Below are 14,117 nucleotides of genomic sequence, written 5' to 3'. Positions count from 1 at the left end.
GAGGGAAAGCCAGATGCAAAACCTGTGATGTTGATGGGTGCACGTTGGAAGTATGAGCGCCAATTTAATTTCTATGGGTTTGGCTGAGAAACTCTGGAGAATATTATCCATAGGGAAGAGTCCCAGATCTAACAGAGTACCATGATTTACATTTGACAGGGCTAAAGAGGAGAGTTTAGTCGTGGATACGTTTGTGTTGCTGTGCTCATGGCTAGGCCTGTGTTGGCTGTCTATTCAGGAATTATTTGTTGTGTAAGGTGATAGGAGATCCTAGAGGGGAGATGGTTAGTCAGCAGAACAGGTGAGTAGGCCTTACAAGGCAAAACAACCTGCAACCATTCACTCCCACCACTGGCCTCTTGCATACAGTTCCCATTTAATTAGCTCACTCTGCCCCTGTCAATCTCTCTTTCTCTCTTACACATCAACACATTTGTTGGAATGTGCAACAAAACAAGTATCTGCGAGTTGGCAGATGGGGGGAAAGGGATGCTTAATGCAACTTAATCCAACTTCCTCGCGTGTTTGCATTAATAATGATTTATGGTCTAATTGCATTTCCGGCTGCATCAGTGTTGTATTAAGGTTGTTTGAACCATTTCAATAGTTTAGTTGCATATTTAGTTGATTCTCAATGATGCTCTCACTCCCTTTTACCCATCAGAGCCTATCAAGCATCTGCTTTCAGTAGCATGGATTATTGCCATATGGGCCCTGATCACACTCCAACAATGTGTGTCCTGTCGATGAGCAAACTCGTATAAGAGATTAAGGGCCCAATTCATGGAATGTTTTGTACGGTTTAAAGGGACTTTGCACAAAGTACATGTTGTACTGCAGAAATGACTTTGCACTTCAGAAATACAATTTGCACAGTTCCATGAATCAGGGTTTGCATAGACAGTGCAAAGTCACTTTTCAGCAGTGCAAATTCAATTTGAACTGTGCAAAAAAATTCCATAAATCGAGCCCTTAGGATTTTTACTCACCATCGCCCAGGTCCAGTTTTTAATGTTTGAGCTAAAATGAAATCATCTGTCACCTATGACAATGTAAGGTGCTTAAACATTAATGTAAGCGTTCAACTGTTTGGTGATAAGAAGGGTTTATTATTTTAATAGATTTTGGCAGAGATGTCTATCAATGGCCAAATTATCTAACATTTGGTTAAAGTGCTAAATATTCAGCAAGTGTGTAATACAGGATGAAACAAACAGGTTTCACCACAATCCATATTATCTAAAAAATGACTGCATTTTGGGGCAAAACAGAAACAGGCTGTTTATTTTACTAAGTTTGCTGCATCACACAAAAAAACATTTTTTTATAGTATACAGCAAATATAGTAAATGAAGTGCTACGCTTTATTTCTACCATAGTGAAAACATGCTTATGTAATACTGATTGTGGCTAAACCTTTGCCCTCTATTGCATATTATTTAAGGAGAAAAGTGGTGCTAAATTAATTTTCTCAATTTCTCTGCATAATAGCAACATTTTGACGATCTGGCCCCAGGTTGTTAGAGATGAGACTGTTGTGACTGCTAGCATAAATTGTTATATGACGTTATAATTATGATTGTTGTGTAAACATACATTCTGTGTTAGTTTGCTGTTGTGATATTAATTAAGACTTACTGCTCTTGAGAAGATGGGGAATTTCCAAGCCAATATGAGCCCAGAAGCCACATTTAACAGACTCAAGCGAAACAAAGCCCTTAGGATAAGGGTGCTTAAGGTCCTGGAAGCATCCCCTTCCCCCCACACTCCTCAAAGGGTGCAAAGTCTTTTAGGTCCTGTTGAGGTGTTGATGGACAGGTTATTAGGAGAAATAAAATGGTATGCGTTGCCATGTAGCCATGGAACAGGTCATTATTGAAGGTGAGAGCCAGTGCACACAGGAAGAAAGGCAGTGCACCAGTGCAGGCCGAAGTTAGGAGGACAGTACAGGCCGAGGTGAAGGAAGGAGCAGGCAGGTAAGGAAAGCAGAATGGGGCTCTTTGGGGAAACGGAGAGGACAGAATTAGGACACGCAGCATTGGCCACGGCAGGGGTTCCAAGGAAGTTTGTCTTGACTCACCACGTCGAGAAGGAGATTTCCAAGGAAATATCAGGTAACAGCGGCAAGAATTTTCTTGGAATTCTACATCCTGAGTTGGAGAGCCAATCTAAACATTCCAAAAAGGTTGCTCATTTCAGAACAGAATATGTTAAATTGCACCCCGAGACATGTAGAATATGATGAAACACATGTTCAAAATGGTTACATATGAAGGCTCCACCTTCTTCAGAGAAGGAGATCCTGAAAGGAACTCATTGACAGCCTCATTTGAATTCTGAACTCCTGGTGAATGTTCCTGACCACATAGTGCACATTATTGCCTTTCAAGTGTTTGCTCGTTGACGTTGTCTCCCCCTCTTTGGGATACACTGCATGCCATGTTGCCCTAGAATACATGTTCCCCTAACCTACCATATGGGTTCAATGCTACAATGGCTATTTTTTTCCCAATCCAAATCCATAATCTGATACAAAATTTTGATCCCTGTTTAATCTATAATGATTGCTGAATAAAGCATCCTCAGACGACACATTTATTCTAGAAAAAAAACATAAACACAAATTGACAAATCTGATTGTTACTGTGAATTTAGAAGAAGCCAGCCACTCCGTGTGGCTATATGTTTACATATGTCACTAATAGCTACTAGTCTGAGTAACAATACTTTAAGCGTGACATTTCATTTCAGTAAGAGCAGTGACATGTCCTCCCTTAAAAAAGGAAAACGAATATTTAAAGAAAAAAGCGGTCTTAAGTGTAATAGTACACATAGCCCACACGTCTGCAACCCTACATATTATTTAATAGGCATTTACATAATTTATGAATTCTAAAAATACAAACTATGTGCAGTAATTATAAGGGACTGATTATGTCATTCAGTGAATACTAATAATTATAGTGTGCATGGATGAATGTCATCAATCATTTCATTCAGTGGGGCCCAAGAGAAACACAAGACAGAGTTTCCCAATACTTTCTAAACTGCAATATTGATGTGGATCTCTTTTTAAGTAGACAAGAAGTGTCTCTTATTAGTCTTGCAATGCCTCCTGTATGAAGTGCACCCCTGCAGTGTTGAGAAGAGTTCATAGAGCTGGCAAGTCCTTTGGAGATTGGAGAATGTGAAAAGAAACATCTGGAATTGCAAGCTGTTCATGCATTATTCAAATACATTCAGTCTAGCAATACCTTATTCTTTAGGCATAAATAATGGCAGGTAATGGGAAGCCGTTTTCTTTCTGCATTATAAATTAGTGGTGACCTCAAGTGTCTTTGGCCCCATAGAACTTGAATACAAGAATAACATGTTGATGGAAAATGAACAATAATACATTATAACACAGTTCATTGGTAATCAAACAAATGTGTGTATGTTGCATTACTTACAGTGAATGAGAAGCACTTCCTTTGCTATCTGAGGTGTAGAATTAAGAGATTCGTGGTCTACTCTGCAACTTACAGTGGCACCATCGTCTCGACGGTCACCTCGCAAATCCAGTGTGCTACTGACACTGAATGTTTTGCCATTGATGTCCCCTTCTTTGAAATACTGGACTTCTGTGGATAAGAAAAGAACAAGTGTTTCAGTTGTGACATGATATTTGTGACATACACAAAAATTATTACATTCTGTACGCTCAAGTGAAACAGCTTACTTCACTAAGGGCAGGTTCTCTCTATGATTCAAGAACACAATATTCCTTGCATTGCCAAGGACATCAAAACTTTCATATAACTTCACCCATCACAACATGGCTCCATCAAACTGTGAACATTAAGCAAGCATCACATGGCACACAATGCTGAGACTGACAGTGGTTGGAAAAAGAATCAACGAGTGGATTACAGCTTTTACCATTCACTAGAGTTATTTGGTAAATTGCAACATATACGTTTTAACAATTCCCAAAGGAATGTAATCCAAAATCAAAATTGTTTGCATGGATTTTCAACCTATGCAGTCCAAACCAACTTTCAGTTGTAGGTCTGCTACAAGGTACTATTGTTTGAAGAACATGAACATTTGTGGATATAGTCATTTTGCCCTGTTCACAAAAGACACATACACATACACATCTACAGCGGCACTGGACATAATGAACATGTTAATGTTACTTTAAAGAACTCCCCATGTTAACAGGTAACTCACAAACTGTAAAACCGGTTCCAAAAATTATCAGACATTTTGGCATATCACTTCCAGAGACATCTCATTCCCAATTACACCCTAATCAGTTAAATATATTTGGATGAATTCCAGGTTTTCCTATACATATATGTATGACCCACATTACCTTTTTACAGATGTTGACAACATTTCAGCATGTAGATCTAAAAATTAGGCTTTGCAAGTACATAACAAATAGTGGTATTTTGGCACAGAACATATATTTGTTACCAACACAATGGTTTAATCAAATGCAGTATTTTACAGAAGATGCAATCTACAAGTTGTTTATCATGTTGATCCATTTCGTGTAGATTAAACTGAATGTTTATGGTACACATTTGATTAAGACTGAGCCCGAGTTCACCATTTCTGTTTGATCAATTGGCCATTTCTTTGCACAAGGCACTCTAATTTATTAATCAATATTTTGGAATACATGATTCCATCCTAGTTGGGAAACACTACCATATTATTTGAAGAGGAATGGCCAATGGGGACCAGCAAGATTGTCCTCAGTTAAAATCATACCAGTTTGTACAAACAGATTCCTCCAGATTAGCAACTCTACCGCTCTCCTGTCGAGTCCCACAATGATCCATCCTCTCCCGGTGACCTTTAGTCTTTACCTGGAATCGCTTGCAACCCTTCTTACTTCATACAACATCCACATGACCACAATGCAGATTACGTGGAGCTCCATCTGAAGATATCCTCTATCAAAGATATCCATAGACTCAAGTGCTGCCTCTCAATGATCCACTTGTGTATGTCCAGTGACGTGAAGCTCAACCCCTTCAAGACTGAATTCTTACTGCTGACCAACAACATCAACCAGCCAGACATTCAGACCTGGGTCTCTGCTTTACACCTCAAGTGCTTTACACCACAGCTGGCAACCTGCACCAAGTCCCTTAGGCTTGACATCGACAGGCACCTATCCTTTAAACAACACATCGCAAAGAAGACGCAAAAGGCTTCTTACCAATATCATTCTCTCCTGCAAAAAATCAAGCCCTTCATCTGAGAAAACAACTTCAAATCTGCTGTCCAAGTCTTGGCCCTCTCGCACCTGTATGGTAGCAAAGCCCTTTTGGAAGGCCTTCCAGCAAATACCCAGGCTCCCCTGAGATGTGTCCTGCAAGCTGCAGCACAACCCATCAAAGGACTCTGCAAATGTGACCAAATTCCCTGATCTTCATCAAAATGCACTGGCTCCTGCTGCAAGCCTTTTTCATTTTCAAATCCTGCTGAAACATATACAAGGTTGTCACACTGAAGTCCCCAGCTACCTCAATGAGGAACTCAGCGTCTCTGGATGGCTATGATGCTCTAGAAGTAAAGATATGTGCAGACATGAATTGTGCTGGTACAGGAAGGAGAAACAACAGGCCTTCTCTGTTTATGCCCCAAGACTCTGCAGCGTACTCCCCATTGGCATCTAACTCACCCCCTCCCTTCTACACTTCAGGAAGGAGGTCAAGACCCTCCTCTTCAAAGAATGGCTCCTCCATAACACCTAGGTCCATACATCATCCACTCCCAAATTTAAATGAGAATGGGTGATCTCATCCCCACTGATTTCTCCCTATTTCACTTGCAGAGCCATTGCTGACTATTGCCCTCCCTACCTCCACTGTTGTTAGATCCCCAATACCTTGTTTCTATGCTCCATAACCTTATTCCTCCCCCAATGACTGTAAAACACTCTGTTGCATCCCAAAGTTAGGCCTAATTCCCTAATAATAAAGGAATAGTCTGTTACCTTCTATGAATGTGTCAATATTTCTTTAGAAACATATAAAGTATTTAATCTGGGTCCTCCACAAAGAACAGCTATTCAGATCTGTTGCATTGGATTTTACCAGGATGTAATAAATTGTTTTACGTATTTGTCTGAGATGCCTTTCAGAAGTTGCTCAAGCTGCACATACTTAATTAGTAAGCATAATTAATAAGTGCATTTTTCAGATTACATATTTTACAACTAGATTCTTCTTGAAAAGTTGTTGGCGCTGAAATTGAAACAAGGCAAATAATAATGTTGTACAAACAGAGGCTTTGCTGAGTTCAGATGAACACCAAACAGTATGGAATTAGATTGAGAACCATCCATGACTACTCTTTGGCAACAGAGGATACTCAAATAGAAAGAAAATCTATATATATATATATATATATACTCAGTGAAAAAACTTTGTTAAAGGGACGTTATGGTTAAGTTGTGCTACTAAAAACCTATGAAATTCAGTGAAAAAACTTTGTCAAAGGGACGTTATGGTTCCAAGTAAAACCGAAAAACAGTTATGGTAAGCTAAGCAACCATAACTCGCGCCACCACCGTTTACTGCTAAGACTAACACCCAGGACATCAAAGATGACATCACAAATGTCATTGATGACATCACTGATGACATCACATGTGTATGTACTTTTCATAAAATGTGTACAAGGGATTCTTATTATAATGTTGAGAAACAAGTTTCAAGGATCATTGCAATAAATATCATACCCTAATTAGTGCATTGAACGTTGCATTGATATAAATAGCATTCTATTATGGAGTTCTATCTAGTATACTATGCTACTCATGCAGAAACATAACATTGTGTGCAGTATACAAGATGAAGGTATAATATTCGTAATGTTAATATGTTGAATAATGAAATGATAATTGTTTTCTTAATAGATGTTTGTGTACTGTGAAATATGTAATAAGTAGCTAATAAAACACATGTATTACATAATTGCTTTACTATAGACAAAACACAAAGACACAAGAACACATACCAATATGGGTATATATAGGGAAAGTGAAGTTAGCAAAAAAGCACAAGTAGTAGCAGAAACAATTCATAACTTAACTGATTATTTTCATGCAAATAAATGATTGCGCTGTTTCAAAGCTGCTATTTACCCTATGTATATGTATCACTTGATGTAATTGGACCCTAAGGAAAGTAGTGTGAGTACAATGTATACAAATATGATCATATACAGGGAAAAAAAAGCCATAAAAAAACAACAGAACTATCAGAAAGTGCTCATAAGACTATTGATTATCTTTATGCACAAAAAGGATTGCTGTCTTTCAAGCTTGTGTCTTCCCGTATGTATATGTTTCATATGATGTGACTGGACTCTAAGGGAATTTCTGTAAGAACCTACTTGAAGGATACATCAAATAAATTAACATTTTTAGTTTCTGACTGTTACTGAAAAAAACCATGTGGCCTAGATATGTCAGCAAAAGAAAAAAGAGTGAGCCAGACATGTGATGTCATCAGTGATGTCATCAATGACATTTGTGATGTCATCTTTGATGTCCTGGGTGTTAGTCTTAGCAATGCACGGTGGTGGCGCGAGTTATGGTTGCTTAGCTTACCATAACTGGCGAATTTCAAGGGTTTTTCGGTTTTACTTGGAACCATAATGTCCCTTTGACAAAGTTTTTTCACTGAATTTCAAAGGTTTTTAGTAGCGCAACTTAACCATAACGTCCCTTTAACAAAGTTTTTTCACTGAATTTCATAGGTTTTTAGTAGCGCAACTTAACCATAATGTCACTTTAACAAAGTTTTTTCATTGAATTTCATAGGTTTTTATTAGTGCAACTTAACCATAACGTCCCTGTAACATTTTTTTTATACTCAATTTTAAAGGTTTTTATTAGTGCAACGTCACCATAACATCTTTTTCAATAGATGAAGACCACTAACATCTTATGTCCTCAAAGTGGGAACGCTGGGTGGTAAAAAAAAAAAAGATTTTCCTTCCTACACCGGGATGCCTGCGGCGTCCCGGTGTAGGAAGGAAAATCTTTTACCAAGATGGCCACCATGGAAAGGAAATGCGGGGTGTATAAAGAGAACACAACAGGGCATGAGCGGGGGGTGGGGGGAAACAGGGGAGACACATGGGCATGAGCGGGGGGTGAGAGGGAACAGGGTACAAACGGGGCATGAGCAGGGGGTGAGGGGAAAAGGAAGGAAACACAGGGCATGAGCGGGGGCGGGGGGAACACGAGAGAGACACGGGGCATGAGCAGCGGGTGGGGAGGAACATGAGGGAGACATGGGGTATGAGCAGAGGGTGGGGAGGAACACGGGGCATGAGCGGGGGTGGGGGGAAGGAGAGCGACAAGGAGCATGAGCGGGGCATGGGGGGAACACGAGGGAGACATGGGGCATGAGTGGTGGGGTGGGGGGTAACACAAGGGAAACACGGGGCATGAGCGGGGTGTGGGGGGAACACGAGGGAGACACAGGGCATGAGCGAGGGGGTGGGGGGTAACACGAGGGAAACACGGGGCATGAGCGGAGGTGTGGGGGGAACACGAGGGAGACACGGGGCATGAGCAGGGGGTGGGGGCAACAGGAGACACACAGGGCAGGAGCGGGGGTGGGGGCAACAGGAGACACACGGGGCTTGAGTGGGGGGTGAGGGGGTACACGATGGAGACAGGGCATGAGTGGGGGGTGGGGGAACATGCGGGAATACATGGGGCATGAGTGGGGGTTGGGGGGAATACGAGGGAGACACGGGGCATGAGCAGGGGTGGGGGCAACAGGGCGCACACAGGGCATGAGCGGGGGTGGGGGGAACAGGGCATGAGCGGGGGTGGGGGAACAGGGTGCACACACGGGGCATGAGCGGGGGTGGGGGTAACAGGGGAGACACACGGGGCATGAATGGGGGTGGGGGGAAGGGGAGAGACACACGGGGTATGAGCAGGGGGTGGGGGAAAGGAGGGAGACACAGGGCATGAGCAGGGGCTGGGGGAAGGGGAGAGACACATGGGGCATGAGCAGGGGGTGGGGGGAAGGGGAGAGAGACACGGTGCATGAGCGGGGGTGGGGGGAATATTTTAAAACATGTAAATAGGTCTAATATTGAAATAAAGCCAGTATAGTCTAGAACATGTCTGCTATTAGAAAAAAATCAAATTCTGTCATTCATTGAGGACGTTGAATCCCCAAAGTTTCCACTTAACCTAGTATCAGGTGTGGTAACCACTGCCCACTTACTAAGAATGCCTTGCCTTCAAACCAGTGACTTTTACTCAAACCTTATCACAGTTTGACAGAGATTATCTTTTCTCAAATGACTTATGTCCATCTTTCGAGTGACTGAATGTACTAGCACTGACAATCAAAGGCATCATCAGGTATGATGCATGATGCCATCCTTCTGAATTTAAGGCATACATGGGCCGACCTCTGTTGAAACATTCATCCATGGACCCTTCTCTGTTCTTCAGTTTCTGACTCATCACTACTGTTCTGTTCTTACAGTGGATCCTAAATAAATACAACTCTACCCAACTTTGGCTTGAACTGAAGACTGCAAACTTTACGAAGACTGCCCATTTGAACTTTGAAGAGGTATCGAGATGGCTCTACTAGATATACAAGGTAACCTGCTGAAAACCGTGTAACATGGTCATGTTGGGCTGTGAATGCTTCTACACCTGTTAGTTATACTTTACGCCCATGAACACTCATCCTTTGTTGCTAGACTTCTGCAGCTCTCCAAAGTGTATGAAAAACTCTCAAAGTAGTTGACACCATCCTTAGGTATAAAATAGACATGTATTACCTCTTCAAAGTGTCACCATATGAAGATTTTTAACATATACGCCAAGCAACTGCATGATTTGTTTCTTTTAGAAGGAATTACAATCCATCATTTCGGGGAAGACATGCAGATTGTTTTCGAGATTGAGAGAAACCTCAAGTAAATAGCAGATGTGGTAAACATCTTTAGTCAGTGGTATGCAGCTTATTTGACAGAGTGTCAACCAATCTAAGATGAGATGCTGCTACTTACTTCTCGTATGGTTTATTTGAGAGTTGCTGTTGCATCAGTTTAGCCCCTTGTTATCAATCATGGATTGTCACCCACTGTGAATGATGCACAGCATGACTACACACAATGGGCCTCATTACACGGTAGGCGTTGAACCATGGCGCTATTAGCACCATGGTTCATGCCGGTAAAATACCGGCACCGCCTTGGTGGAAAGGGGAATTACCGCCCCATTCCAAGGTTGGCGGGACGGTAATTCCCCCTTGAACCATTGCCCTTCCCCATTCCCATTTTTGCCCCATAGGGCTCTATGGGAATGGGGAAGGCGCTAATTACGGTACCGCAAATTGCGGTACCGTAATTAGCTCCACTGGTCCCTTTGCGTGTTGGTTTTTAATGCCTGCAAAAAGCAGGCGTTAAATTCCCCAACCCGCAAAGGGACCTCGTAGTAAGGTGGTAAGGATTTACCGGTACCGGTAAAATACCGGTACCGGTAAACCCTTACTGCCTACCGTGTAATGAGGCCCAATGTCTTCGCATTAGAATGACTCCATCATCAAATATTTAGCAACCACAACATTGCACAACTTCTGCTCGAGTTTTATCTTTTTTTGAAGAGGGTTTTTTTCAAATGAACTCCATCCACATATGCATATTTGTTTCATATGGTATTGCTCCATGACAATAATATTTAATAAAATGAAGACCACTTGCCTTCTCCATCATCCCTACCTGACCCTAGCACCCCCTCCAGTGCATGTAATATTGTCATGTGTGTAGATTTGTAGTATTCCTCTTCAGTTTCAAGCCCTTGCCCCCCCATGTTAATGTTATGTTTGTAAGTCACCTGTTTCTTATATTTGTTTGTTTTGTTCAATGCTGTCCCTCTTGTTTCTTTTCTCTGTGTCCCACTCTGCTCACACACTTGACACTTGTTCTTATCTATGTTCTAGTGTTGTGTCACCCTTACAGGTGTATGGGAGGATTGGTCCAAGAGACCCCCCTCCCCTGCATCGTCTCCCCCCTGTGAAGTCCATGGCTCGTCAGGGGTTCCCCCTGCCACCAGGGCCCAGGTGGTGGGTGGGCCACTGGCTGAAGTCATTGACCAAACATGCTGTATTTAGCTAGGCCCTGGAAACCATTTTGTGAAATAAAGATGGCTTGAGCCCTGTGCACCACAGCGCGGCCCCCACCCTTGGAGAGTCTCACTTATCCCCGTGGCCGCAGCTCTCTGGCAGATCCGCTGAGTGCCCGTTCCCACGAACAGACGGACATGAGCTAGTGTTAGATACCAACACTGTAACATTTCACCTTCCGCAGGGTATCGCTGTTCCCAGTATGACCCGGCCAGCAGGGAACTAATGCTGCTAAAGCGCAAAGGAAGACAAACACAACCCTATTGGGAGCTCATGTAAGTGGTGCAAGAAAATGCACCATATGTACGTCCAAGCTCACTATGTGTCACTGCCATCAGTTTTATTAGCGGGTTGTTCCTGCGTACTCCACCAACCTCACTACTACCTCGCTTATCGCACATGTATAGAAATGTAACAAAATGTTGTGGTTGTTAAATACTTAGCGTATAGGTAACGCGTTTGAAATGGCCATGTGAAAGGCACTAACAATGTCAATAACATAAGCTTTGAAAAGAGGGGGGCGTGGCTAACTGCCATGTAGAGCGGACGTGTCTCCTGTGAGCTCCGTGCCGATGTGCCATCATAAGCTGATTTTCATGCATTTCTGCTAACTTTTATAAGCCTCAACTTGCACCATTCGTCGCCGGATCTCATCAGCTGTCGCTTGATCTGTCTTTCAGACGGTTGGAGACAACCTACATCGACGTACGTCGAGCGAGAAGAGCCGGAGCCGAGAACCAAAATGGCGGCTCCCGCATCCTGAGTTTCGAGGGACCAGAGCGCGCCTGCACCGCAGAGGACGTCGTCCATCGGGGCCTGCTGGGGAGCCGGAACAACCAGGGTCGGGAGAGAGAGCAACCGCGCTCGTAGACAGAGCGACCCGCCCCCTGAGCCTCCATCCAGCGGCGTCCTGCCCACGGCCGCGGGGCCCAGCGGAGCCCTGACAAGACCTGCGGCCGGCCGGAGCCGCGAAGGTGAGCGGGGCGGGGGGTAACCAGTGACAGAGGACTTGCGACCGCATATTACCGGGGCTTCATCCCCCCTCCCTCCCGCCAATGCATATCTGCACCTGGGAGTGTCACCGAAGCTGACTCCACCACCTTGCGCCCTTTGGCCGACACCGGGAGCGACCCAGGCCAGACGCTCCACATCCACAAGAACCAGTGAATCCCCAGACGACCACAGCTTACTCTCCCCCCACGCGACCTTCACCCACAAGACGGGGCGCGGGCACTGCCAAAACCTGACGCCTGCCTCTTCGGATGCGCGAAGCCCCGCTTCGACGCCCAGATATTGCAGCCTCTCCCCCCCTTCACCTTCATCTTGGCCCTGGGCCCCGCGGCGACAGCCTCTTACTGGCAGCCTACCACCGGCACCCCTGGCGCGATAGAACTGTGGACTCACAAGATGGCTGGTAAAAGTAGCTCGCCCAGGCAACAGCAGACCACCCTGGACACATACGCAGCCAACGCATCTCCAAACCCTGAGAGCACGATTTGTGTGCCCACAAGTCTTCAATCGGACCATACAGCACCGGCGGCACCTGAACCCAGCAACACCCAGCTCCTCGAAGCCATCAGACTTCTACAAACAATGATGGAGTACAAAATCGATGCTGTTGCCGTTGACCTGGGCCTTCTGCGCCAAGATGTCCGCTCTCTGGGCGGCAGGACTGACGCGCTCGAAATACAGGTCAAGGAAAATACTGAATCCAAAATGCAACTCCTCGAGACGTAGATGAGCTCCAACAAAGAGTCAAGAATTTGGAAGACAGGGCGGAGGAAGCGGAGGGGAGAGCCTGTCGCAACAATATTCATCTCCTTGGGCTACCTGAGGGTATCGAGGTCTCCGACCCCACTAACTATATTGAGAACCTCCTGCTGCAAGAGGTGGGAGCTGGTAAACTCTCCCAAGGCTTCTCTATCGAAAGGGCCCACAGATCCCTTGCTAAAAGATCTCCGCGGGGCGCTCCACCCAGGCCGGTGATCGCGAAAGTGCTTAATTACAGAGATCGAGAAGTGATCCTAGCCTTTTCTCGAGCAGGTGGTCAAATCAAACGAGACTCTGCCACAATTGCAATCTACCCTGACTACACCTTCCAGGTTCAAATGAACAGAGCCCAGTTTATACACACAAAGGCCAGGTTGAAGGCAGCTGGGTTGCGTTACATGCTCCTGTACCCTTCGAGACTCAAAGTGCTGCACAACAACAGGGCACACCTTTTCGAAACTCCGGCACAGGCCAGAGACTGGATGGATGGAGAGCAAATTCCTGACATCGAAGAAAGAAAGCGGAAACCTAGATAACGTTTCTACCGTCATTTCGACAGAAATCAGGAAGCCTTCACCCATCTCCGGTGGGCGGAATGAGCCCCCTACTCAACTGAATGGATCCTGATATGGAGACACTCGAGTCAAGGTCCACTCCTCCCCCTGGAAATGTCTTTCCTTTTTGTTTGGGTGTACATACCCACCCGTAGGGCACCTAGTGACCCATGCACGGTCCTACGGAGCGGAAACGGGACTGTCATAACGAGGGTAACCTCGTTGGGCTAGTTCTATGTTTGGGTTGTTTACAGTTAAGGGGGGAGGGTGGGAAACAGGGAGTTATTACTATAGTTGGGAACTGCAAACGGGAATCACCAAGACCACGGAAGGACTCGCCATGCATTTCAGCATCAATAAGACACAGAGTCCTGCTGGCCCCACTCGTCCGACTATGCCACAACTATGGCTGACACAGTTAAGATCGTCACATGGAACGTTAGAGGCCTGAACAGCTTTGTCAAACAACGACGCGTCCAGTCCTACTTGAAGAGATGCAAGGTCGGTATCGCCATGCCCCAAGAGACTCACCTGTCTGCCAAAAAGCTAGACGCCTTGGCCAATACTTGGCGCGGCACCCTAGTGGGTTCCACATACTCCTCCTATGCCAGAGGGG

General features: G+C 44.5%; 1 protein-coding gene across 2 annotated transcripts in view; it reads right to left on the bottom strand.

Moving 5' to 3' along the window:
* CADM2 (cell adhesion molecule 2) overlaps nucleotides 1–14,117 on the bottom strand; it is a 2,048,893-nt gene that overhangs the window by 498,399 nt on the left and 1,536,377 nt on the right. For both annotated transcript variants that reach the window (XM_069636448.1, XM_069636450.1), the window contains exon 6: nucleotides 3,453–3,623. In XM_069636448.1, coding sequence (XP_069492549.1) covers nucleotides 3,453–3,623 — 171 coding nt within the window. The remainder of the gene's footprint in view (nucleotides 1–3,452; nucleotides 3,624–14,117) is intronic.

The sequence above is a fragment of the Ambystoma mexicanum genome, chromosome 7p, assembly GCF_040938575.1.
Source record: "Ambystoma mexicanum isolate Mex_15411 chromosome 7p, UKY_AmexF1_1, whole genome shotgun sequence".
NCBI classification, from domain to species: Eukaryota; Metazoa; Chordata; class Amphibia; order Caudata; family Ambystomatidae; genus Ambystoma; species Ambystoma mexicanum.
Note: the sequence above shows the minus strand (reverse complement) of the source record. Positions and strands in the feature narration are given on the sequence as shown.